This window comes from Tympanuchus pallidicinctus, unplaced genomic scaffold (genome assembly GCF_026119805.1).
Source record: "Tympanuchus pallidicinctus isolate F22 unplaced genomic scaffold, pur_lepc_1.0 scaffold1, whole genome shotgun sequence".
In the NCBI taxonomy this organism is placed as follows: Eukaryota; Metazoa; Chordata; class Aves; order Galliformes; family Phasianidae; genus Tympanuchus; species Tympanuchus pallidicinctus.
Genome location: NW_026294618.1, coordinates 57,858,197 through 57,878,860, shown reverse-complemented (window position 1 = coordinate 57,878,860; position 20,664 = coordinate 57,858,197). Strand labels below are relative to the sequence as shown.

The following is a 20,664-nucleotide window of genomic DNA, read 5'->3' as shown; positions in this document are numbered from 1 at the left end:
AACAAACACAAAAAAAACCCAACCCACACTACCACCACCAAGCAAGGTGGTTTAAGACTGCTAATGAATAAGGTGGCCAAAACATGTGCCTCCACCATCCTTCTGGCTTAGTAATCAGTTTCTAATAGCAATTGAATTTTTTAAGGGAGAGTGAGATTTGGTTTTAGTTTGAGCTTGGAGTGCTTTAAGCTGATGTACCACATACACTGCCATCTGTTGCTTAGTTATCACTAACATTCATCATGTGTTGCTTACTGGAAGATTCAATTAAATAACATATAAAGAGCTTCAAATTGTTCATTTTGTTCTATATGCCAATGCAAAGTAATGCAGAAACAATCCCATGGCACAGGACCTTCCTACATTTTGTCGAAAGCATCACAGAACCATAGGGGTTCAAAGGGTGCTCTGGAGATGACCGAGTCCCACCTCCTGCTAAGGTTCCTGAGAGCATGTTACACAGGAAAGCATCCAGGTGGGTCTGGAACATCTCCAGAGGAGGCGACTCCACAGTCTCTGTGGACAGCCTGATGCTGTGCTCCATCACCCTCACAGGAAAAAAAGTCCTTTCAGATTGAATGGACCACAACCTTTCAGGTGATGATTTAATTAGATTTTGGCAACTCATACGGATGATCTCACAGCTTTAAAAAGGACAACCTAAAAGCTTTATGGCCAAGGGAAAAATAAAGAAGACAGAGAACTTCCATTATTATTCTTATTTTTAATTGGAGATGGTACCCGTGGTATTATTACCACTGCATCAAAACAGACTGAGCTGCAGCACTTGGGGTAGAAGGAGGTGCTGGAGGATCACACAGTTAAGGCCCATAGAGCTTCTGCAAAACACCTTAATGTGTCCCTGGCAGGCAGCCACTCTATCTTCTGGTCTGTGTCTGCTGTCTGAAAGCAGCAACAAGCCACATACTGGTTATTTACACTGAAACACGTAACTCCCTTTTAGCTAAGATGATTAAATCAAAGCAATAATATAAAAAGGCTTACTTTTAAGTATTATCTTGGAGGGCTGATTCCCTTCAATATCTTGTGTAAACATTTGGCATTTAAGTTTTTATGAACAACACAACGTTACTCCCTCCAGAGGTTTTCTTGCCTCTTCTCAGGTGTTTGTTGCACTTTTTATTTTCACAAAACCATCACACAAAGGTTAAACTCGTAATGTTTTTAAGTGAGTGAAGTCAACTTTAGGAAACAGAATTTTTCAGTTAGCTCAAGGACAATCTGTAAGTGTTACACAGGTCAAGGAACTGCTTGCTTTTGTCATTACCTTTTAGATTAAATCATCCTTAGAGAGATTTGCAGCTCCTTCAGCCATTTTTCTGATACCTCCTTCCTCAGTACTGAAATCATACTCAGAATCTGCCACCTGATAGCAAGGAGGCCAGGGGACTTCCTAACCTCTGCTTTGCTGATTAGTCCACCCATCTCCTGTTCCGTCCAGCCTGCACGTAGGCTGCACTGTCCACAGTCTGGATGGTGCTTGGACTCAGTCATGATGCTACAGAAAGATGCCTTCTCCCCAGGCCTTTCAGCCCAGAGGGTCAGAGCTAAGCCCTGAAAATGGTGGTATGATCAACAGATGTCTGTTGATGGTCTGTGAGCCCTGCATGGTAACCCTAAGAGTTCATACACTGTTCATATAGGAACTCTGTGTAGAGTGCAGGAGAGCACGAGACTTGCTAAAGATGTCTGTAGAAATAAAATAAAAAATTTAAAAAAGAAGAGTATTCCTTACCCAAATTGTCCAGCAGATTTTTTTACAGGAGACACTCCCAAAGGTTTTCTGCTTTTTTGCAGTGTTTCCTGAGGAGTCTCTGCAGATAATTATTTGAAATGTTATTGGGCATAAAAAATTCTAACGTATGTGAACCTAAACTCCAGAAATGTAAAGATAGAAGATACTGATATACACACATACATCAAACTGCACTGATATACAAATAATAATATCATAGAATCCTTAAGACTGGAAAAGACCTCCAAGCCATTAAGTCCAACCATCAGCCCATCCCCATCACACCCACTGACCACGTCCCTCAGTGCCACATCCACACAGCTCTTGAACACCTCCAGGGATGGTGATTGCACCACCTCCCTGGGCAACCCGTGCCAGTGCAGCACCACTCTTCCTGAGAAGAAGTTTTTTGTAATATCCAACCTGAACTTCCTCTGGAACAACCTTAGGCCATTACCTCTCATGCTGTCACTGCTACCTACCCACCTCACCACAACCTCCTTTCAGGCAGTTGTAGAGTGATACGGTCTCCCCTGAGCTTCATGTACTTATGATCACTCACAGATGACACCACAGTTAACTCTATAAAGCATCTTTTAAACAGACTGGTTATGATTGCTGGTAGCAGTGAATACTAGCAAGCATATTGTACTGAATCCTGATTAGAGGGAACAATTTTAGGGACATGGCAGTGTAATTTTTAAGGCTCAATCAACAAGTGAGAGTCATATCAAATGAACAACATGCAAAGCCTGATGCTTCATCTTAATTGACCTGAAAGATAAAGAATGCGATATTATGGAATCGTTTATGGGAAAGAGGGAACTTGTCTCCCAGACAGCACACTTCAGGTTTATATAGAAGCTTCTGTTTGAGAACATCTAACTTAAAAGGCTAAGTCCCTTCTTACAACCTACTTGAAAACCTCTGTGCATGAAACTGGCGCAATGGATGGGGATGATTTGTATTGCCATTTGATATCAGCAACATCCATTTGGAGCTGGTGGAGTCTGTTCTAAGGCAAACATAAATATAGCTAATTGAACTCCTTACCTGGAGTAGATTTTTCTGTGTTATCAACCTTTTGTATTCTCTTCTCATGTGGTAACAGAGGTGTGACAGTTGGTTTTTTTCTCTGAGTCACTGGTTGTTTGCCCTAGGGTAAGAGAATAAGATGCACAGCATACGCAAGAAGTTCACAGAGCCCCACAACAATTCTCCCAATTGCTGAAGCAGTGTTAGAAAAGGACAAGTGCACCTGCTCCCATCAGGATGCTGCTTTTAAGCCTAAAAAGCACAACAACATTTGTCTGTGTTATTATTTTTAATAAAACAAAAGAGGAGCTCACTTAAAGACACCGCCAACTAGCTCTGTTTTTCTGGTTCCCCAAAGATGCTTAGACCTTTCGTCTTGTGTCTTGCATTTAGGAAGCTTACCAACTTCCCTGGAACCTTAGGTTAAATATTAAAACAGGTTTTACTCAACCTAAAGTACAATTTGGCAGATCTGTCTCAAGGACAACACAAGTGTGAACATGTTTGCTTACCAGAGGCTGTTTGGTGATCTTGGCGGCAATGGCGCGGCGAGTAGCTTGTTCTTCACAAAATTTGATGTGCTTTGCTGCTGCAGCCTCGTTGAATCTTCTCAAGCAGAATGGACACTGAATATAGTCTGATCATAGGAAAGGAACAGCTGGTGTCACAGCTGTTACGGCACAAGAAAGGATTTGCCTTACTTCACTGAAGTACCCAAGATGGCTCCATCAGCTGGTGATCACAGTGAGCTCCCATCAGCTCTTAATGTCTCAAAAATGCCAAATTAGAAAATTAGGAGAATTACAAGAAAAGCACTTAGGATCCTAAAACACATGCTTATGGGATTAACTCAGCAAATTGCTACCAGAAGGAAATCCCTGGGCATTAATAAAAGCAAATTAAAATATCTTTGACCTAGGCCCTCTCTCTCAAAATTTCATTAAAAAAATCTGCAGTGAAAGCAATATTTAGAAATTCCTTGAAGAGTCAAAAAACATTTCAAGACTAGTTTTTAAGTGTGGCCATCAACATTCTCATTTATTTTAGTGAAATGCATTTCCTTTGGACACTGCTTAAAATATTGCTTAAGAGGCTGCCCCAGTCAGCTAAGGGGTACTAAACAGCCAGGTTTCTAGGTGTGAAGTAGTACTGTGAAGAACACACAGTAGTGCTTCCTAGAGTTGCTTCTGGCAGTGTTATAAGCTCTGATTCCCCATTGCAGTTAGCACTGGTGCAGCCCTACTCCTCTCATTAAATGGTCCGTGCTCAGGGTCAGCATTCTTTCAGCTCAACACAGTCGTGCTCTGCCCAACCACTGCACTTATCAATCTCAGACTCCCAGCAGTGGGAACTGGTGCACCAAGGTTTGCAATCTATCTGGAGAAGGAAGAGAGGGAATGGGAACCTCTCTCCTCCCCACATTACATGCTCTTTCTCTCCAGCCCTGAGCTACTGGGTATGCATTCCCACCATGCCCCTCAACAATTGGCCTTTCCCCAGTTCCTTTCTCCACAACTCCCCCAGCTCTTGCATAAATCCAGTTACCCAAAGAGAGAGAAGGAAAAGAAGGGGTTTGCTCTTAGAGCTGGTGGAGTCAGATGAGAAATAATAGAGTAATTAAGGTACTCAGCAGTGGAAGTTCAGAGAAGAGCTTGACCCCAATTAGGGAGAGAAAACACGTCCATGCTTATACTGCATTGCTGACATCTAGAAGAGGAAGAAGACTGCAGTCCTCACAGCTGGTTTTGGTATCAGTCACGAACTCCTAGTCTGCACGGGAGCTGCGAGAGCCCTCCCTCCTCCTTCCCTCCCTCTTCCTTTATGGCTCAGGAGGGACTCTGCAGATACCCTTTCCAAGATTGCTCCTACATTTCATAAATCATCTATTATGAGGAATATTGGCTGTACATTTCTGGATCTGTAACTTCTAACACGGTGAGCTCTGGGTACAGACCACACCTGCTATCAGAAGTCAAAGCAGTCACGTTTTCTAAATGACTTCCCCTAATGGCACAGCTGGGGTGGGGAAGTGGATAGTGGAAAAGCTATCACAAGGTAGCAGGAAGCCTATATGCACTACATCCGGTCTGAGTGGTGAGTCTGAGTGTGTGTTGCACTTTGTCACACAATGGTACCATTTGCAGTATACAGGCATCCCAGCTCTCCTCCCAAAGCACTGACGCCTGGCTCCAAACCTGCCACTTTTATAAGCCACAAAGGTTCACCTATCTTTCTCTTTCTCCCCACTTCCTCTTCACTGCACTGTTCCTCAAGCCAAGAAACACAGAAAAAAAGAAAAAAAAAAAAGAGTATGGAAAGAATCAGAGTTCACATGGTGTTGTGCAGCGAGGTACAAAACTGAAATCCAGCTGTACATAATAAGAGCTCATCGCTTTGCTAGAAATCAGTACAAGATCAAGAATGCGATAAACTGAGCCACAAACCTGGATTGATGCTTGGTGGGGGAGGAGGAGGAAGAGGACGACCTTCTTGCATAGCTTTCGTCACTTGTTTGGCTGACTGAATGGCATTAATAAAATCTGCATGGTGCTGCCTCCAGTTAGATTTCTTCACCGGCTGATTCTGCAAAGGAAATTAAGGAAGACACAAACTTCCTGTGAGGGACAGAGAAATGTCTTCAAGTGAGGGTTCTCCCTTTCCAAGAGAAATATTACCAACAAAATAAACTTTCTTTTTTTTTTTTGAAAGGCACAGGAAAGCTGAAGTAGCCTTCTGACACCTATTAACAACAGCAGCAAATAGATAAGGAAACAAAACACTCCAACAAGAACACTCTGGTTGTGGCAGATCAAAGGGTGCGTAAGAGGGAATGGAAAAGACAACATGATCACCATCATTTTCAGTGATTTGGTATATCTGGGTAAAAACTATACACATACGCATGTCTTCCCATCCTCATCATCATCATTACACAACCTTGAAGAAAAGGCTGCAGGAAACTTGCACAGTACTTAGAATACACAAAGGGACATTTCCCAGAAAAGCAGAGACACTTGGTGCCTGGAGTAGTCACGGTATCTGCAGGTTTGGCTTCTGGACTGAGAAATATTCTCCCATACCAGCAGCACACAGAGTGGGGAGAAAAGAACTTGGCACTGAGTCAAGAACATATGAAAGAATCGCAACATCCAGGCTTTGTCCTGGGAGGAAACAATCACCTTACCAAATGAAAGACTTCAAACAGAGATAATATGTGCCCCAACGTTAGCCATACCTTCAGCAGGGGCTGCCTCTTCACAGTTCCGATATCAGTTCCCTGCACCCTCTGTTTAAAAGAATTGAAGGGCTTGCGCTTCTTGTTGAAGACTTTCTTGCAAATGGGCTCATGCCTCATCTGGGACGCAAAGAAAAATCATTGCTTATGGGCTATATCATGCTTTGTTAACGATGCTTTAATATTCATTAAATTCAGGCTTTAATATTACTTGTATTCGAGAGTAGGGAGCTGAAGCAGTATTTTTCTCCAGGTTCAGTTTCACTCCTCAAAGAGTTCATCAGAACTTAAAAAAAAAAAAGCTGCGTACAGCTGCACTTTCACATGCCCAGAGACACACTGGAGGACAGCAGGGAAAAACACATGCAGAGAATCACAGGTTGGGGCTGCTCGCAATCCCAGTCTCACTGGACTCTTTCCTTGGCTCCGCCACATTCAGCTTCCTTTCTTTCTTGGTTTAGAGGGAGAACAGACTGCTCCTGTTCAAAGGGCTGATGTTTACATTATTAGTCCATTGAGTTTAGATAAGTATTCCAGACTCAGTGCTCCACTGGCAAACAACAGCCCCGTTCATCCCATCAGCACAGCCAGAGCAGTGACAGCCTCGGGCTGAAAGGGAGCAGCTGTGTAACAGCTCGCAGTAACCTGACAGCTCAGAGCGAAGAGAATCATCTGTGGCTGAAAGCACACGGAGCTCCTAAGTAGAGATAACCAGGGTTCAATGCATGGGAGACATACACCACGCAACAAAGGAGGATTTAAGATTCAGAAGTGGCACAGCTTTCTAGCAACAACCTGACCCACCTGCAAGAGCATGCCCGATTTTCTCTTTATGAGAAACGCAGTGAGAGTGAGGACACAACTACATCCTTACTCCAGTGCTGTGGATCACACACATCTGAGACATCTGCAGCCAGACCATTACAGACTCCATTCCCACTCTTCTTTTCTTATCCTTTCCCATCCCTCAGTTATTCATCTTCTCACTAATTTACCTTTGCTGTCCCCTCACTCACTTTTCTCTTCCCTGTGTTGTTTGAGTTACACCACCATCTGATCCAGGCATGTCAGCATCAGCTCTGCTGGGCCACGAATTTCCTTCTTTTACCACAACACACCTTTCTAAATTCTCATTTCCCTTTGAGCCTTTCTACTCACGTGCTTCAAGCCCTTCTGTTTCTAGCAATGTTTGACAGCAAACTCAAGACAATTCCCTGCAGGGCACACAGGATGCCAGATACATGGGTTTTGCTCACTGATGAGCACACCAGCCCATATCACCAAGAACAGAGGCATTGCAGGGTTTGTACCACATGTACCTAGCGATGAGAAACCTCCTGCCTTCCTGATCCCAAAACATACATAGCTGTCTAATCAAACAAATTTCATAGTATCACAGAACTGTAGGCGTTGGAAGGGACATCTGAAGATTTAGTCCAAAAAGCAGGTTCCCTCGGGCAGGTGGCAAATTTGATAGATCACACCATCATGTTGGTCACACATCTCTAAGATATCAAACACTGAACTGACAATTCCACATTTGTCTCAGCACTCGCAATTGCTTGGTTCTGCCATTTCCCATCCTTCCTCCCCCCCTGCCCCCCCTTTTTCTTTTCCTTTTGCTAGTTCGGTTTTCAGTTATACCACAGCACTGAACTGAGAGAAGGAGGGCTGCAGGCAGAGCCAACCCTTTCAGAAGAACTCTGCGGTTGTGTTGTTTTAGGCAAAGGGTGAAGCCACCCATTTAGTCTGTAATCCAGGGATCAGTGGGGTCAGCGGGAATCTTTTCATTCACTTCAGCAGGCTTTGGAACTGAGCCAGCTGCCTGCATTAGATTGTCAAAGGGACCACTTATCGGATGGTTTATTAGCCTGTTTCTCCCAGGAAGCCTAAAATAACCCTGTCTTGAAACACGGAGCACAAAGGAAACTTCAGGTTGCAGGATGTGACACAGGTCAGCGATTTGTGTCTCAACAGGAGAGAACACTTTATTTCAAACATGACACGGTTGAACCTAGGTGATCATTATGGTTCTTTTCAACCCAGGCTATTCTATGATTCTATGACATAGAGCAAGAATTAGCTATCAGAGAAGCAGACAAAGAAGGATAAACTGCAATCTTGTGCTAGGTCACAGTATTTTTACGAACATTCACCTATTCTCTAATCAGGTTTACTAAAGAAAGTAGTTTTTAGATCATTTGCTGTCCGACATATGTTCAACCCACCTCTCCTCCTTCCCCAGTGCCCACCCCTCTCAGATAAATGCACTGACATCCCCATTTAAAAGAAAAGCATAGTCTTACCAGAGCATCTTGTGCAAACTGTCTTCCACAGATTCTACAAGGAACCAAATCTTGACTCCTGGCAGCTGTATAAAAATTCAGACCAACAGTCTCAGTTATGCAGTACAGGAGTGCTGCACTTACACTACAACCAAAAGTCAGACCGAGCCCTTAATCTGCTGGAACGTTCTTTTGCTGCCAGAAAAGGACCTCTGCAGTCATGAGCCTTTTTTGCAGAACCAATTTATTTCTCTCACTCCCACAAAGCACGAGTTTTCCTTTACTCCAAGGGACACTTCTTGTTCTCCACATGCCTGCTAATAAGGCATCTCCTTTCATAATGACATAAGCGGGAGAGGAGAGGGGAAGAAGGAAGAGCACTCATTAAGTCATTGTGGCATCAATTCTGGGAGGAACATCAAGCACAAGTGATTTGCACCCAAACTTCTTTCATTTTCCATACCATCAAGTAATGGCAGCATAAGGCCTCACCATTCTGCAGGCCAGAAGGGATCACACCGAGTACGACAGCACCTTCATTCTTAAGACAGACTGTTGCCACAAATGTCATTTCTAGGGTAACATCTGTGTCCAACAAGACTGACTTCGCAGATGCAAACTGTTAGGGGGTTTTGCTTTTAAATCACCTTCTATCAAAAATAAGTTGAAGTTGCACAGAAGACAGTTCTATGACTCCAGTACCACTTAATTCTCATTTCAGTGCAGGGATGTTTCTTGCATTAAGCAAAAACAGCTTTCAGAAATATTTGAACATAACAAAGAGCCCTTTTCACAAGACTTGTAATCTACAGAGGGAAAGACATCTCTGTTTAAGCATTCCTTACCTGCTTTGGCTGAAACAAAAGGAGTCTTTGTATTGCTGAGCAGGAGCAGATGTGGAACTGCTTTTGTTACCTCTTCACTCAGATATTACCACACTCCAAGGCACAGAGAAAAGTTACTACAGTATTTCACCGATTAGAGGAACAAAAGCAATTCTGTAACTTCTCACTCTCTTTCTATCAGCTGTTTAAACTACACTTCACTTTTGTTTCCAAGAAACACCTTTCTGCATGTCTGTGCTTACTCTAAATTATACTCTTTCAAGTGTCCCCTTCTTCCTGTCCCATCTCCTCTTGTTTGCATCCCCTCAAAGTTTCGACCAATACAACCTCTTTCAAAGATGGTCATTCAATCAGCAGTGGGAAGACAGGACAAATGACTGCATATTACACAGGACAGGTGACTTTAAACATATTTAGTGACAGGTAAAGACTGACAAAGAACACAAGCACTGCCTTGCGTAAATTATTTATAGTAAAACACAAAATTACATTCCACACAAACCACTGAAGTGTCTGTTACTCACTTGTTTCATTTAGCTCCTGTGCTGGTATCTGGCTCATCTTAATTTCTCAAATTTACTCTTCAGTGCTGTTGTCAGGAGCTCTAGGTGGTCAGCATTCATCAGTCAGAAGGCCAAAGTTTATAGCAGCCCAAGTTACCATGTGTCACAGTTAACAATTATGACACAAGCAGACCCCGCTTAAGCATGTGAAGCACATGAAAACCAGTACAGATACAAGCTAAATGAAAACTCCCAAACTTTTTCTAATTTAACAGTTGATTTCTATTTCTTTAACATAAATCTTGAGCAAAACTATAGTATGTTTAATCTTAACGTGAATGCTGTATTCAGACTTTGGCTTTCTAAGCAGCAATGAAGAAACTTTTGGACATAGCTGTTCATTCAATTATCCTAAAACTCACTACTTTATCAAAATACACTGCAAAAGCTTGTTCTCCCCAGTATAAGCAAGTATTAAGCCCTCCTGTTATCTTGTCTCCACCTAGTGTTCATATAAAAGAGGAACATTCCAGACCCTTGTAGTAGTCAGTCCACTCTACTGTTTTGGTTTCTCTGTTCCAGCATAACAGGCTGCCTTCTCACTCAGAGGCAAATGCTCAGCTCTAAAAATCAAGGGTTGATGTATTCACGAGTACAGGAAGTTTCAGAAGGGCTGACTGCAGATCTCATTCCTTTATTCATGGGTACAGACTGGTCACCAGAATAATTCTTATGTACAGTACAGTAATTTAAGATCACAATAAGTCTGCAGTAAAGGCTTTCTGCTCACCTTCAAAAAGCCTTTGCAACAATTTTGTTAGGTCATAAGCCTGTATTTCAGTGAAAGCAAACTAAATGCAAGATGAAGAACAGTATTTCAGGAAAATCCAGACAATGGCTATTTGCCACCTGCACCACAGCTTTCTCAGTATCTACTGTTTGTTACACAATGATTGCCATGTTGACTACTTGAAGCAAAGTTGCTTTAAACAGCAACAATAAGAGACACCTACTACTGCCTTTGCAATACTTCTCGCAACAAGTAAAACATTAAATCTTAAGATGGCCTGGGTTGAAAAGGACCGTAAGATCATCTAGTTTCAACCTCCCTGCTGTGTGCAGGGCCGCCACCACCAGACCAGGCTGCCCAGAGCCACATCCAGCCTGACTCTGAATGCCTCCAGGATGGGGCATCCACAACCTCCTTGGGCAACCTGTCCCAGCGCCTCACCACCCTGTGTGTGAAAAACTTCCTCCTAATATCCGACCTAAACCTAACTCATCTTAGTAAGAGGGATGCTCAGCTACACAATAGCTTTTTAGACTCCTCTGCTTACAAAAAGTTTATCCAAACAATAAATAATCAATCCCTGAAAGAACTAAGGAATGGGTGAAACTCATTCATTTCCAAAACTCTGCTCTGTCAAGGCACTATATTTAACAGCCAATGTAAGGGAGAGATAAGTGGATACAGTGCTCTGTACAGACTCAAATATTTTAATGGAAGAATCAGATCAAATCTGCAGGATTTTTCTGAAGTGCTGAATGCATTCAACACGTGACACTTTCTCCTCAGTGACAGTTTATAAGAAAAATATATTTTAAAATTTTAATACATTTCTAGGGTAACAAAAGTTTGCAGCAGTTGCCGTGACATTTGACACACGACAAGAGAGACATTAATTCACTATTTAAGGTATAACTTCAGAAGAATGACAAGCCAGATACTGCTGTACCAAATACCATTAGCCCCCTTTGTGCATGCCTGGCAAATCTTATCAGTTAGCAATTCCTTCTCAGTACAGATGAAATCAATGTTTCCACAATGAAAGTTCCTGAATTTCAAGACAGCTTCAGCCCTTGCATGTTTTGTTTCAGATTGAGCAACTCTTTTTCTTGCCTTGTTTTCTCCAATTTGAAGGCCATCTTGTTGGCTTTCTTCTCCATTCTGCGTTCCTGTGCATATGAACAATTACAAATTTATGAAATAGAAAACCACTGCAACTAATGTTTATGGATCATGAAAAGAGAAGTCATAATTGTCTTGCTTCCAGCATTAACTCTTGTACAACACTTACATCTGATAATCCAGAATTATCATCTTTAATTAGCTGAAACTCCTCACAAGCTGATAAGTTCTGGTGCTAATTAAAACCACTAATTATCAGTGTGTCCAAGTAGGTTTTCCATGTTTATTTTGGAGACTTTTTACTTTGTATGATTTGAAATTCTGTTACTGTTCTCCTTGCTTCCCTAGGTAATACTGAAATACAAATTCCCCTTTAAGTTACACAACCAACAGCACCCACGAGAACACCCAGGACTTCCATATAGGAGTCCCGTGAGAACTTCCATAATGCTAGCTTTCTTTCTATTATTAAGTACTAATAATCATTCCTTTCAGACCAGAAAGCTTTGCCATTAATTTCTAAACACAAAATTAAAGGGGTTTCAAAAGGTTCCTACAACTCAAAGAATTCCAGAATAAAGCTGTTGGTTTTCTGGGCTTTATTTAAAACAAGGCCTACCTTCCGCTCCTCTTTTACTGCCTGCTTCCTGGCTTTGCGGTCCTCTTTGCTCTCATCTTTGGAGCGGGGCTGTGTGGATGCTCTTGGCAGGTCACTGTCATTAATCATTTGCATGCGTTCCACCTGCTTAGCAGTAAGACCTTTCTGAGGCAGGACGTGCAGAGGAATTCCAGTCTTTGAGGAAATTTTTATTGGTTTTGGCTACAACAGACAGTGCACATGTGTGAATGGTCTCTGGCTTCCCCTCCAGGAAGTGCAGATTGCAGTGCCTTATCTGCACAGAATAAAACTAGCAGATTCAGATGGAACGGTAACAAACGTTCTTATACATATTCTTCCCTCAGAAAGATGCACATTAATCTCAGAGTGAAATCAAACACCTGTAAGCAGAATAAGTCCCCTAGAACAACAAAAATGCTTTCTCCTTTCATTTAATATTACTGAAAAATGGACTTAAGCAGGCTCTCAATATTGCCTTCATAAGGCTTCAACAAAAAGCTTTTCCTTTAAAACCATGCGCACCTGGCACATCAAGCTCTGCTCTACTTCTCATGAGGAACTTCTAGAAGGCCAAAGAACTGGAGTACATCACCTCAAACAGTAAAATGTCAACTAAATCCGTTCTCAAAAGAAATCTCCTCTATCAGGTTGCAAGATGTAGATTAAAAGAAGCTGTATTGAGAGAAGAGAGTGAGGAATTTGTTTTCTTGTTAAGTTTCTGCTTAGCTATTATAGAAATTCTGAGCATCTAGTGATTTCATCAGTCAAATCTTACTCGATTTTCCTTCTAATATAAGTAAAGACGTGTGTGTATTTTTACCTTTATAAATATCTCTACATATCCAAACCCTTCTCTGGTAAAGCTGTAGGCTAATACCCTTCTCAACTTTTTTTTCTGCTTACATCTACTTTTAAACAGTCATCCACTGAGACAACAATCACTTTTCTCTCAAGTTCTCCTAAATCACAGTGTTACTTTGAATAATTTTAATGCTTTTACCTTTGATGGCTCCTCGATAAGCTTTGGGTGATTATACAAGTTTGAATATGTACCTGGGTTACACAGATAAAAAAAAAATAGTGAGGAAAAAACTTGCAAATAAAAATTAAATACATTTACTATGAATCATAGTACTAGTCTTTGAATAGAGAAAATTGCAAGAATTAAGTAATCTCCAGAAAGGGAGTACTTTTATCTTGCAATAATTCCTAACGTTATGCTTCAGAAGCATAAACCTAGAAGTACAGCTAGAAAAGTGCCAAGATCACCTCTCATTTACTTTGAGGTACTAAGAATGAATAAGAACTCCAAATACTTACTCAAAATTGATTCACAATCCCACTTTTCTTTTGGTTCCTCGATAACCAGAGCTACTCTTTCTTCTTTCTCTTCATCACTGTCTTCACTTGCAGGAGTGTCTTCAAACGGTTCGAGAGCATCCAATTTCACACAACTTCAAAGAAAAAAAGGTTCACCATTTCTTGGAAATACTTACTTATGTAAAACAAATCTCCCCTCAGTAAAATCCTAAGCCAAAAAAACCTGCTCCCACTACAACCTGCTACAAGAATAAGCATCGCCACTTATAAACTAAAGCTTGAGTGCCAGAGACAGATTAGAAAGTGATTATTTCTGTATCTCAAAAGCATCTGACACACAATATTGGTGACTGGAGGACAGGAAGAGAATACACTTCTTGGCATGTAAGCACTAGAGGTGATTATATACTCTCCTACTGACCATTTACTTCACAAGGGACATTTTACATCTTCCAACCAGGAAACAGAAGGCTGATGGGTGGATACCTAGACACTTAACTCTAAGATAATATCACTTGTTTTAAGAGGAAGAGAATACACTCTGTAAATTCAGTACATTGGTGTGGAGCTGCCTTATGAGTTCTGATTTTGGTCATGCTCCAGTTGCACAGTGGCAACAGTTTCCCTTCAGTTTATAATCACATAACTAGGTATACAGTGTTTCACTGCTGGTACTCAGCTCATTCCAATCTCCTTGGCTATGGAGTCTGTTAAAAACAAATTTAAATTCTATGGAGCAATTTAAGTTGCCCTAAGAAGGGAAAGGAAGAACACCCCTGGACATTACTTAGACTAGATATAATAAAATTATAAAAAGAATATAATATGGTATAAAGCAGCAAAATGCCTGCATTTAATCTTAATCACGTCCTAACAAGATGGACATTCAGTCACACAAAGAAGGGAGAGTGCTCCAATCAAGCTGTTTTTATTGTGAGATGTAATCTGCAAGTCCATGAACTGGAAATAACATACTCAAACTTTTGGCACAAAGGCATGGTGACATAACTACGTATGTGTAGCAGTGTATCTGAGTACCTACTTCTTTGCTTTCTCTTTGTAGAAATCGCTCAAGACTTCCTCCAACCGAGCGTTGTCTGTGTTAATATAGCCTTCTAATTCCACGTTATCCAAGGCTCCAATTTCATCTTCATCAAACTGTTCAAAAAACTAAATAAAAAGTGGGTATCTTAATTAGATCACGCTTGTTGAACAAGTCCATGACAGCATAGAGCTTTATCCATCTCCTCCTATTTGCTCCTCTTTCTGCTTCCTTCTCAGTTGCTGAAAAACTGCCCCACACACCTGTGGTAGGATTACCTCCTTACTGACAATATAAAAAATGTTGAGTCTTCACTTCAATCTAGTACACTAAAAAGCTTATCACTGCTCGGGACAAATATTAGCCCACATCTCCACTGTTCTGGCATGATTTCCTCCATGTATACTTGGCATAGTGTGGAGAAGGGGCGAAAGAATCAAGTCTGTATAAGAAAGCTTTACATGACTTACTGGGTAGGACGGAGCTTCCTGGAGAAGCGTTACACCAACCATGAATATCCATTGTCTTCACTGGAATAATTTCACTAAACAATATCAATCAGTTAACACTGTAGCCTATTAAACACAACGTGCTTAGTGCACACAGCATTACATGCTGAGTGTGTGCAGGTAACAGCTGCTTGGTGCCCTAACTACCAAAGGCAGGAGGAATTTGCACAGACATACAGGACAGCACCTTATGAGATGAACCAAAGAAGCATTTAGCACCTTTCTGTGTGAGGGTCACATTCTCAAATCTTACCTTCTCAAATCTGTCATCCAAGAGGGTTAACTGCTCATTCCTTCTCATTACTGAAGATGTCATAGAATATTCTGTGAAACGACTCCTGGTTTCTTCCTGCATAAACAGGAACTCTCTTCCCTGGTCATTAACCCCATCATTTGACAAAGGGCCTTCTGAATCATAATCTTCATCGTTACTGCAACTATCCTTTTCATCACTATCATCCTCCACATCTTCCCATTCATCTTCATCCTCAGCATCTGATCTCCTAAACGGAATTACAAAACAGATTAGAACAACCCACAGATATTTCCACAGCTCTGCTCAACGTTGCATTCTCTGACACAATTGCCTAAAAACTAGAAATTATTCTGACAGCAGTTGGATCACACATCTCCACACTGACAGCAAGGATATGTTTACATTCTGCTCTTTTTGTCAAGGTGGAAACATACCAGACTCTTAAATAGGAAATGTGGTAAAACTTATCACTGCTTGTTACCTTTGATATCATTTTACAAAACAGAAGGAAATAATATGCACTGTGGTAACACGCATTTCCAAGACCTTCAGAAATGCTTCACAAGTATTGTTATTGATCAATATTAATTTGTGGGCTCAAGGTAGCAAACAAAACCCATCTCTTGTCTTGGATAATCACGTAATTTTGATCTTTTTTAAGCTACCACCCACATAACACACAGTGATACTTACTTCCTTCGACATAAATGTATTAAGCCTGAAATGTGAAACCACTCTTGCTTCCTACAACACGTGAAATAACAAACAGTAACATTACTATTCATTTGTGACAGAAGCAGTTCCACAAAGTATGTATGTACCCTTCCTTTAGTTTGTTTGCTTGTAGAACAAAATCATCTTCCAGAACATTTTCTGGATTATCAAAGTCAAAATCATCATCAAGAGCTGCAACAATATCAGGGTCAAAATCCAGCCGTGGTCCTGGAGAATAGAAAAGAAAAAACTTAAGTATGAAAGCTGCTGCAACATCCTGAAGCTTGAACATTCCTTGATAAAAAAGCAATTCAATTTGACTAGCAAAATATTAAACTTAAAGTCACAAGTTTCCTCCAGTAACATTTGTAGACTTCATACAAATTAACCAGTAAGCCATCAGCCTTTTATCCATTTTCTTCATTTAGAAAAGAAGATTCCCCAAGACGTCATAGGCACCCAAAAGTGTATTTTAATGTCTTAACATGCTGCTTAGAACATTACTTGATAGAACAAGGGGAAATGGTCTCAAGCTCAAAGAGATTTAAGTTAGATATAAGGAAAAAAACTTCTACAGCGAGGGTGGTGAGGCATTGGAACAAGTTGCCCAGAGAGGTGGTGGATGCCCCATCCTGGAGACTCTCAGGTTGAGGCAGGATCAGGCCCTGGGCCACCTTGTGTAGCTGAGGCGTGCCTGTTCATTGCAGGGGAGTTGCACTATATGGCCCTCAGAGGTCCTTTCCAACTCTAAGGACTCTATGATTCCGATTACAGAACAGAGATGACCCAAGTTACAGTACTGCACCATCAACTGCCAAGAAAAGCTCTCAGCCCCTAACACTTACCACACTGCATCAGAGAAACCTTTTGTAACTAGAAGTGTCTCCAGTACCCTGCTGTCTAAATTATCAACACTAAGTACTATTACAAAAAACAACAACCTAAGATTACTTGAAAGTGAATGTTTAGTACAATACAAACATAGGTACATAAAGAGCATTCCTTTAAGCCTGTAACACTGAATTTCAGCTGATGAAGGAAAGTAAATGTATTTCAGCAATTGAAAAGAGGAATTTTGAGAATGAAAATCCAGTTACACACCTTGCATTCGAACTGATGGAAGTCATAAATCAATAGCATTACCTACAGAATATTGTTTATAGTGAAAGAAACTTTTCCCTGTTATTATTTCATATGTGCTGGATAATAGTAGTAATGCGTGGCCTTTTTCCACCGCCTATGCAATGCTTAAAAGCAATTATTACAGACTGACAGAAGCAGGTCTTGAATGGAAACACAGGTTTGGTATAGATCATCCTTTACACCTGCTCTTAAATCTGTTCTTAAACAAACAAACAAACAAAAAAAACAAAAAACCAACTAAACTACTGCTTTGATTACAGTGTCATTAATTACTGAGTACTACCTGCATGGCAACTTCTGCTACAGAAAGGTGCAAGACTTTATGGTACCTGAAACAGGAGCTGCTTTATTTAGCAGGCCCACGTCCTCTTCAAATTCAGAAGCAAATACTGAGGAAGGCAATTTAATAGATGGAGCCTAAAACAAATAAACACAAAAACAAAATGTTACAAGCGGCTGATGGGCAACTGCATACTTCATTGTTTGAAATGACTCAATGATTTTCCATTCCAACATGATCCAGTGCCATGAAATTCTAGAAGTTATGTCAGCAGCTAAAAACATCTGTATCTCTCTATCAGCAAAAATACTACTTACAGCAATTCGTTGAATTTCATCCTCTATGCGACCCTCACTTGTGATGACAATTCTGCTTTGCTGTCCACAGAAAGAAGGGACAAGCTCAGAGGGGCCAGATGCTTCTTTCAAATGCTGCAAATAGTCATAGTCATCATCAAAAAAGACTCCGTATTTCCGCTGCTCCTCCCTTCTCTGCTCCTCGTGGTCCTTGGAATTTGTAAGAAAAAAAAATACAAGCAATTACTTAAGTCCATTTAAAACACAGCAAAAATAAAAGTAATGTATCCACTGACAATACCCAAACTCATAAAAACAAACAAAAAAAAAAACTCAAAAAAGACCAACAGCCAACTACCCCCCTGCTGAAAACAGCTTTTGGGAAAGCAACATTTTAAGAAATAGTAATAAAATTAGGCTCACTTAGCAACAACTAGTACCTAAATTAACTGCACCACTAACAAAGCACTCTACGTTTCGCAATTAGTTTTTAAAATTTGCAGCATTAAATACAAGTGCACACAATCAGAAGTGGTACTCTTCTTCAGTTTGGATCACATTACACCAACTCTACAGCAAATTGTACAGCCTTCTCTCTTCTCATTATTTTCACAGAATACAGAATGGCCAGGGTTGGAAGGGACCTCAAGGATCATGAATTTCCACCCCCCCCCGCCACATGCAGGGCCACCAACCTCCACATTCAGTACTAGACCAGGCTGCCCAGGGCCTCATCCAATCTGGCCTTGAACACCTCCAGGGACGGGGCATCCACAACCTCTCTGGGCAGCCTGTTCCAGCACCTCACCACTCACTCTAAAGAATTTCCCCTGATATCCAACCTAAATCTCTCCTCCCTCAACTTAAAACCATTTCCCCTTGTCCTGCAGTTATCAACCCTTTACAAAGAATTGATTCCCCTCCTGTTTGTAGGCTCCTTTTAGGTACTGAAAGGCTGCAGTGAGGTCACCCTGCAGCCTTCTTTTTTTTCTCCAGGCTGAACAAGTCCAGCTCCCTCAGCCTGTCTTCATAGGGGAGGTGCTCCTCCCCTCTGATCATCTTTGTGGCTCTCCTCTGGCCCCTCTCCAACAGCTCCCTGTCTTTTTTGTACTGGGGGCTCCACACTTGGACACAGTACTCCAGATGGGGCCTCACAAGAGCAGAGTAGAGGGGGACAATTACCTCCCTGTCCCTGCTGGCCACCCCTCTTTTGATGGAGCCCAGGATACCATTTGCCTTCCGAGCCGCAAGGGCACATTGCTGGCTCATGTTCAGTTTTTCATCTATCAAGACCCCCAGGTCCCTCTCCACAGGGCTGCTCTCAAGGACTGCTCCTTCCAGTCTGTGAATTTTAATAGTCAGTGTACTTTAATACATTGTAATATTAGGTTGCTGTCTGAGCAGACACTTAAAAAGCGTTTTCCATAAACAGCAAAACTAACATTTTTTTTCAGGATAGCTCAGAGAATAGCTTAAATTGAAGGAGATCTTAAAGATCATCCAGTTCCAAGCCTCTGCCGTGAGAAGGATTTCCCACCCACCAGCTCAGGCTGCCTGGGGCCCATCCAACCTGGCCTTGAGTGTCCCCAGGGATGGGGCACCACAGCTTCTCTGGACAGCCTGTGCTGGTGCCTCACCGCTCTCTGAGTAATGAATTTCCCCCTAATGCCTAAGCTAACTCTCCCCTTTTTTAGTTTAAAATCATTCCGCTTTGTCTTATCACTATTGGCATGTGTAAAAACTCAGTGTCTCTCCTGATGATCACAATGAGGTCCCCGCAAAGCCTTCTCTCCTCCAAGCTAAAGAAGCGCAGCTCCCTCAGTCTTTCTTCATAAAGGTGCTCCAGCCCTCTGACAGTTCTCATAGCCTTCCTCAGGTTCCACTCCCAACAGCTTGACATCTTTCTGGTGCCTAGATACAGTACTGCAGGTGGGAATTCAAGGTCAGAGTAGAGCAGGCAAAGGGTCAGTCAATCTTTGCTTGTTTTGCTGGTCCATAAGACCAGCTAGTCATCCTTAACTCATCAAGCAGTAACTCACAACTACCAAATTCCCTGCAGTGTCTCCTTCTTTTAAGTAAGTGTGACTACAAGCTATCTTCTCTCAGGCTCTGTTTTGGAATTGTGCCACTTTTCTCACCGTAGCTTCTGCCACGTGGACGAACCGCACATGACGAGCAGTGGCTTACCCTGTGGGCAGGCAGCAGGACCCTCTGCGGGGCGGAATCATCAGCAGCAAGGGGGTCCCTCTGGCTTCTGTGCACTAGGTGAAACGTTACCGCCTTCTTCTTCTCTATGAAGGGCTTCTTCTTCTTGTGAGGCTGCAAAGGGATACTTGGCGAGTAAGAACGGAAAGATTAAAAGCATCCGGAAAGAATCTTCTGCCCGGGCTCCTCCGCTGTACCCCGCGCACCCACACGGCAGCTGCCGCATACCCGAGGCTCTCCCAGATCCCACGGGATGCGCGTTACGCAGCCGCCGCCGCCTCCACCCCTCAGCGACCACCGCTCACCATGGCGTAACGCAGCCCCCGGCCCGCCGCCTCCGCGCACGCTCACACGCCCTGGCCTCACACGGCACGGCAGCGGCGTGCGTGCGGGGAGCAACCACTGGCCGCAGGGGGATGTCATGCGGCCGTCGCTCCGAAGGGAGCGTTTATTCTTCAGTAAGAATAACAACTAGCTTTCTTGCAATACGTTGCCACTTAAATCGAGAGGCTGGTTCCAGGAACGCATGTAGGGTATTTTCCTGCCACCCCGCGGGACACATCTTTCTCTTCGTCCCTCACACAGGGAGAATGGTCCCTCCCTCCCGCGATGGCGGGGCGGCCATAGGGCACGGCGCACGCGCAGTTACGGGCTGCCCTGGCAGTGCGGGGCGGGGCCAGCTGCCGCCCTGGCGGCGGTCGTGTTTGAGTTG

General features: G+C 42.3%; 2 protein-coding genes across 3 annotated transcripts; both read right to left on the bottom strand.

The window, feature by feature from the left end:
- Positions 1–604: 604 nt before the first annotated feature.
- ZC2HC1B (zinc finger C2HC-type containing 1B) lies at positions 605–9,502 on the bottom strand. Its single transcript, XM_052678205.1, has 7 exons — positions 9,399–9,502; positions 8,333–8,456; positions 6,027–6,146; positions 5,236–5,374; positions 3,304–3,428; positions 2,810–2,912; positions 605–1,835 (listed from the first exon to the last, which is right to left on the bottom strand). The coding sequence occupies exons 1-7, from the start codon at positions 9,500–9,502 to the stop codon at positions 1,753–1,755; spliced, it is 798 nt and encodes a 265-aa protein (XP_052534165.1). The 3' UTR covers positions 605–1,752.
- A 1,634-nt stretch (positions 9,503–11,136) lies between these two features.
- Positions 11,137–20,390, bottom strand: LTV1 (LTV1 ribosome biogenesis factor). Of its 2 annotated transcripts, XM_052679492.1 has the most exons (11): positions 20,258–20,375; positions 19,935–20,066; positions 17,769–17,957; positions 17,501–17,588; positions 16,136–16,256; positions 15,312–15,561; positions 14,550–14,677; positions 13,508–13,641; positions 13,188–13,240; positions 12,188–12,388; positions 11,137–11,615 (listed from the first exon to the last, which is right to left on the bottom strand). In XM_052679492.1, the coding sequence occupies exons 1-11, from the start codon at positions 20,258–20,260 to the stop codon at positions 11,502–11,504; spliced, it is 1,413 nt and encodes a 470-aa protein (XP_052535452.1). In that variant the 5' UTR covers positions 20,261–20,375; the 3' UTR covers positions 11,137–11,501. The 2 variants fall into 2 exon arrangements, with proteins under 2 accessions (XP_052535452.1, XP_052535449.1); XM_052679489.1 differs by lacking the exon at positions 11,137–11,615 and having other exon boundaries at positions 12,201–12,461; positions 20,181–20,390.
- Positions 20,391–20,664: the final 274 nt, after the last annotated feature.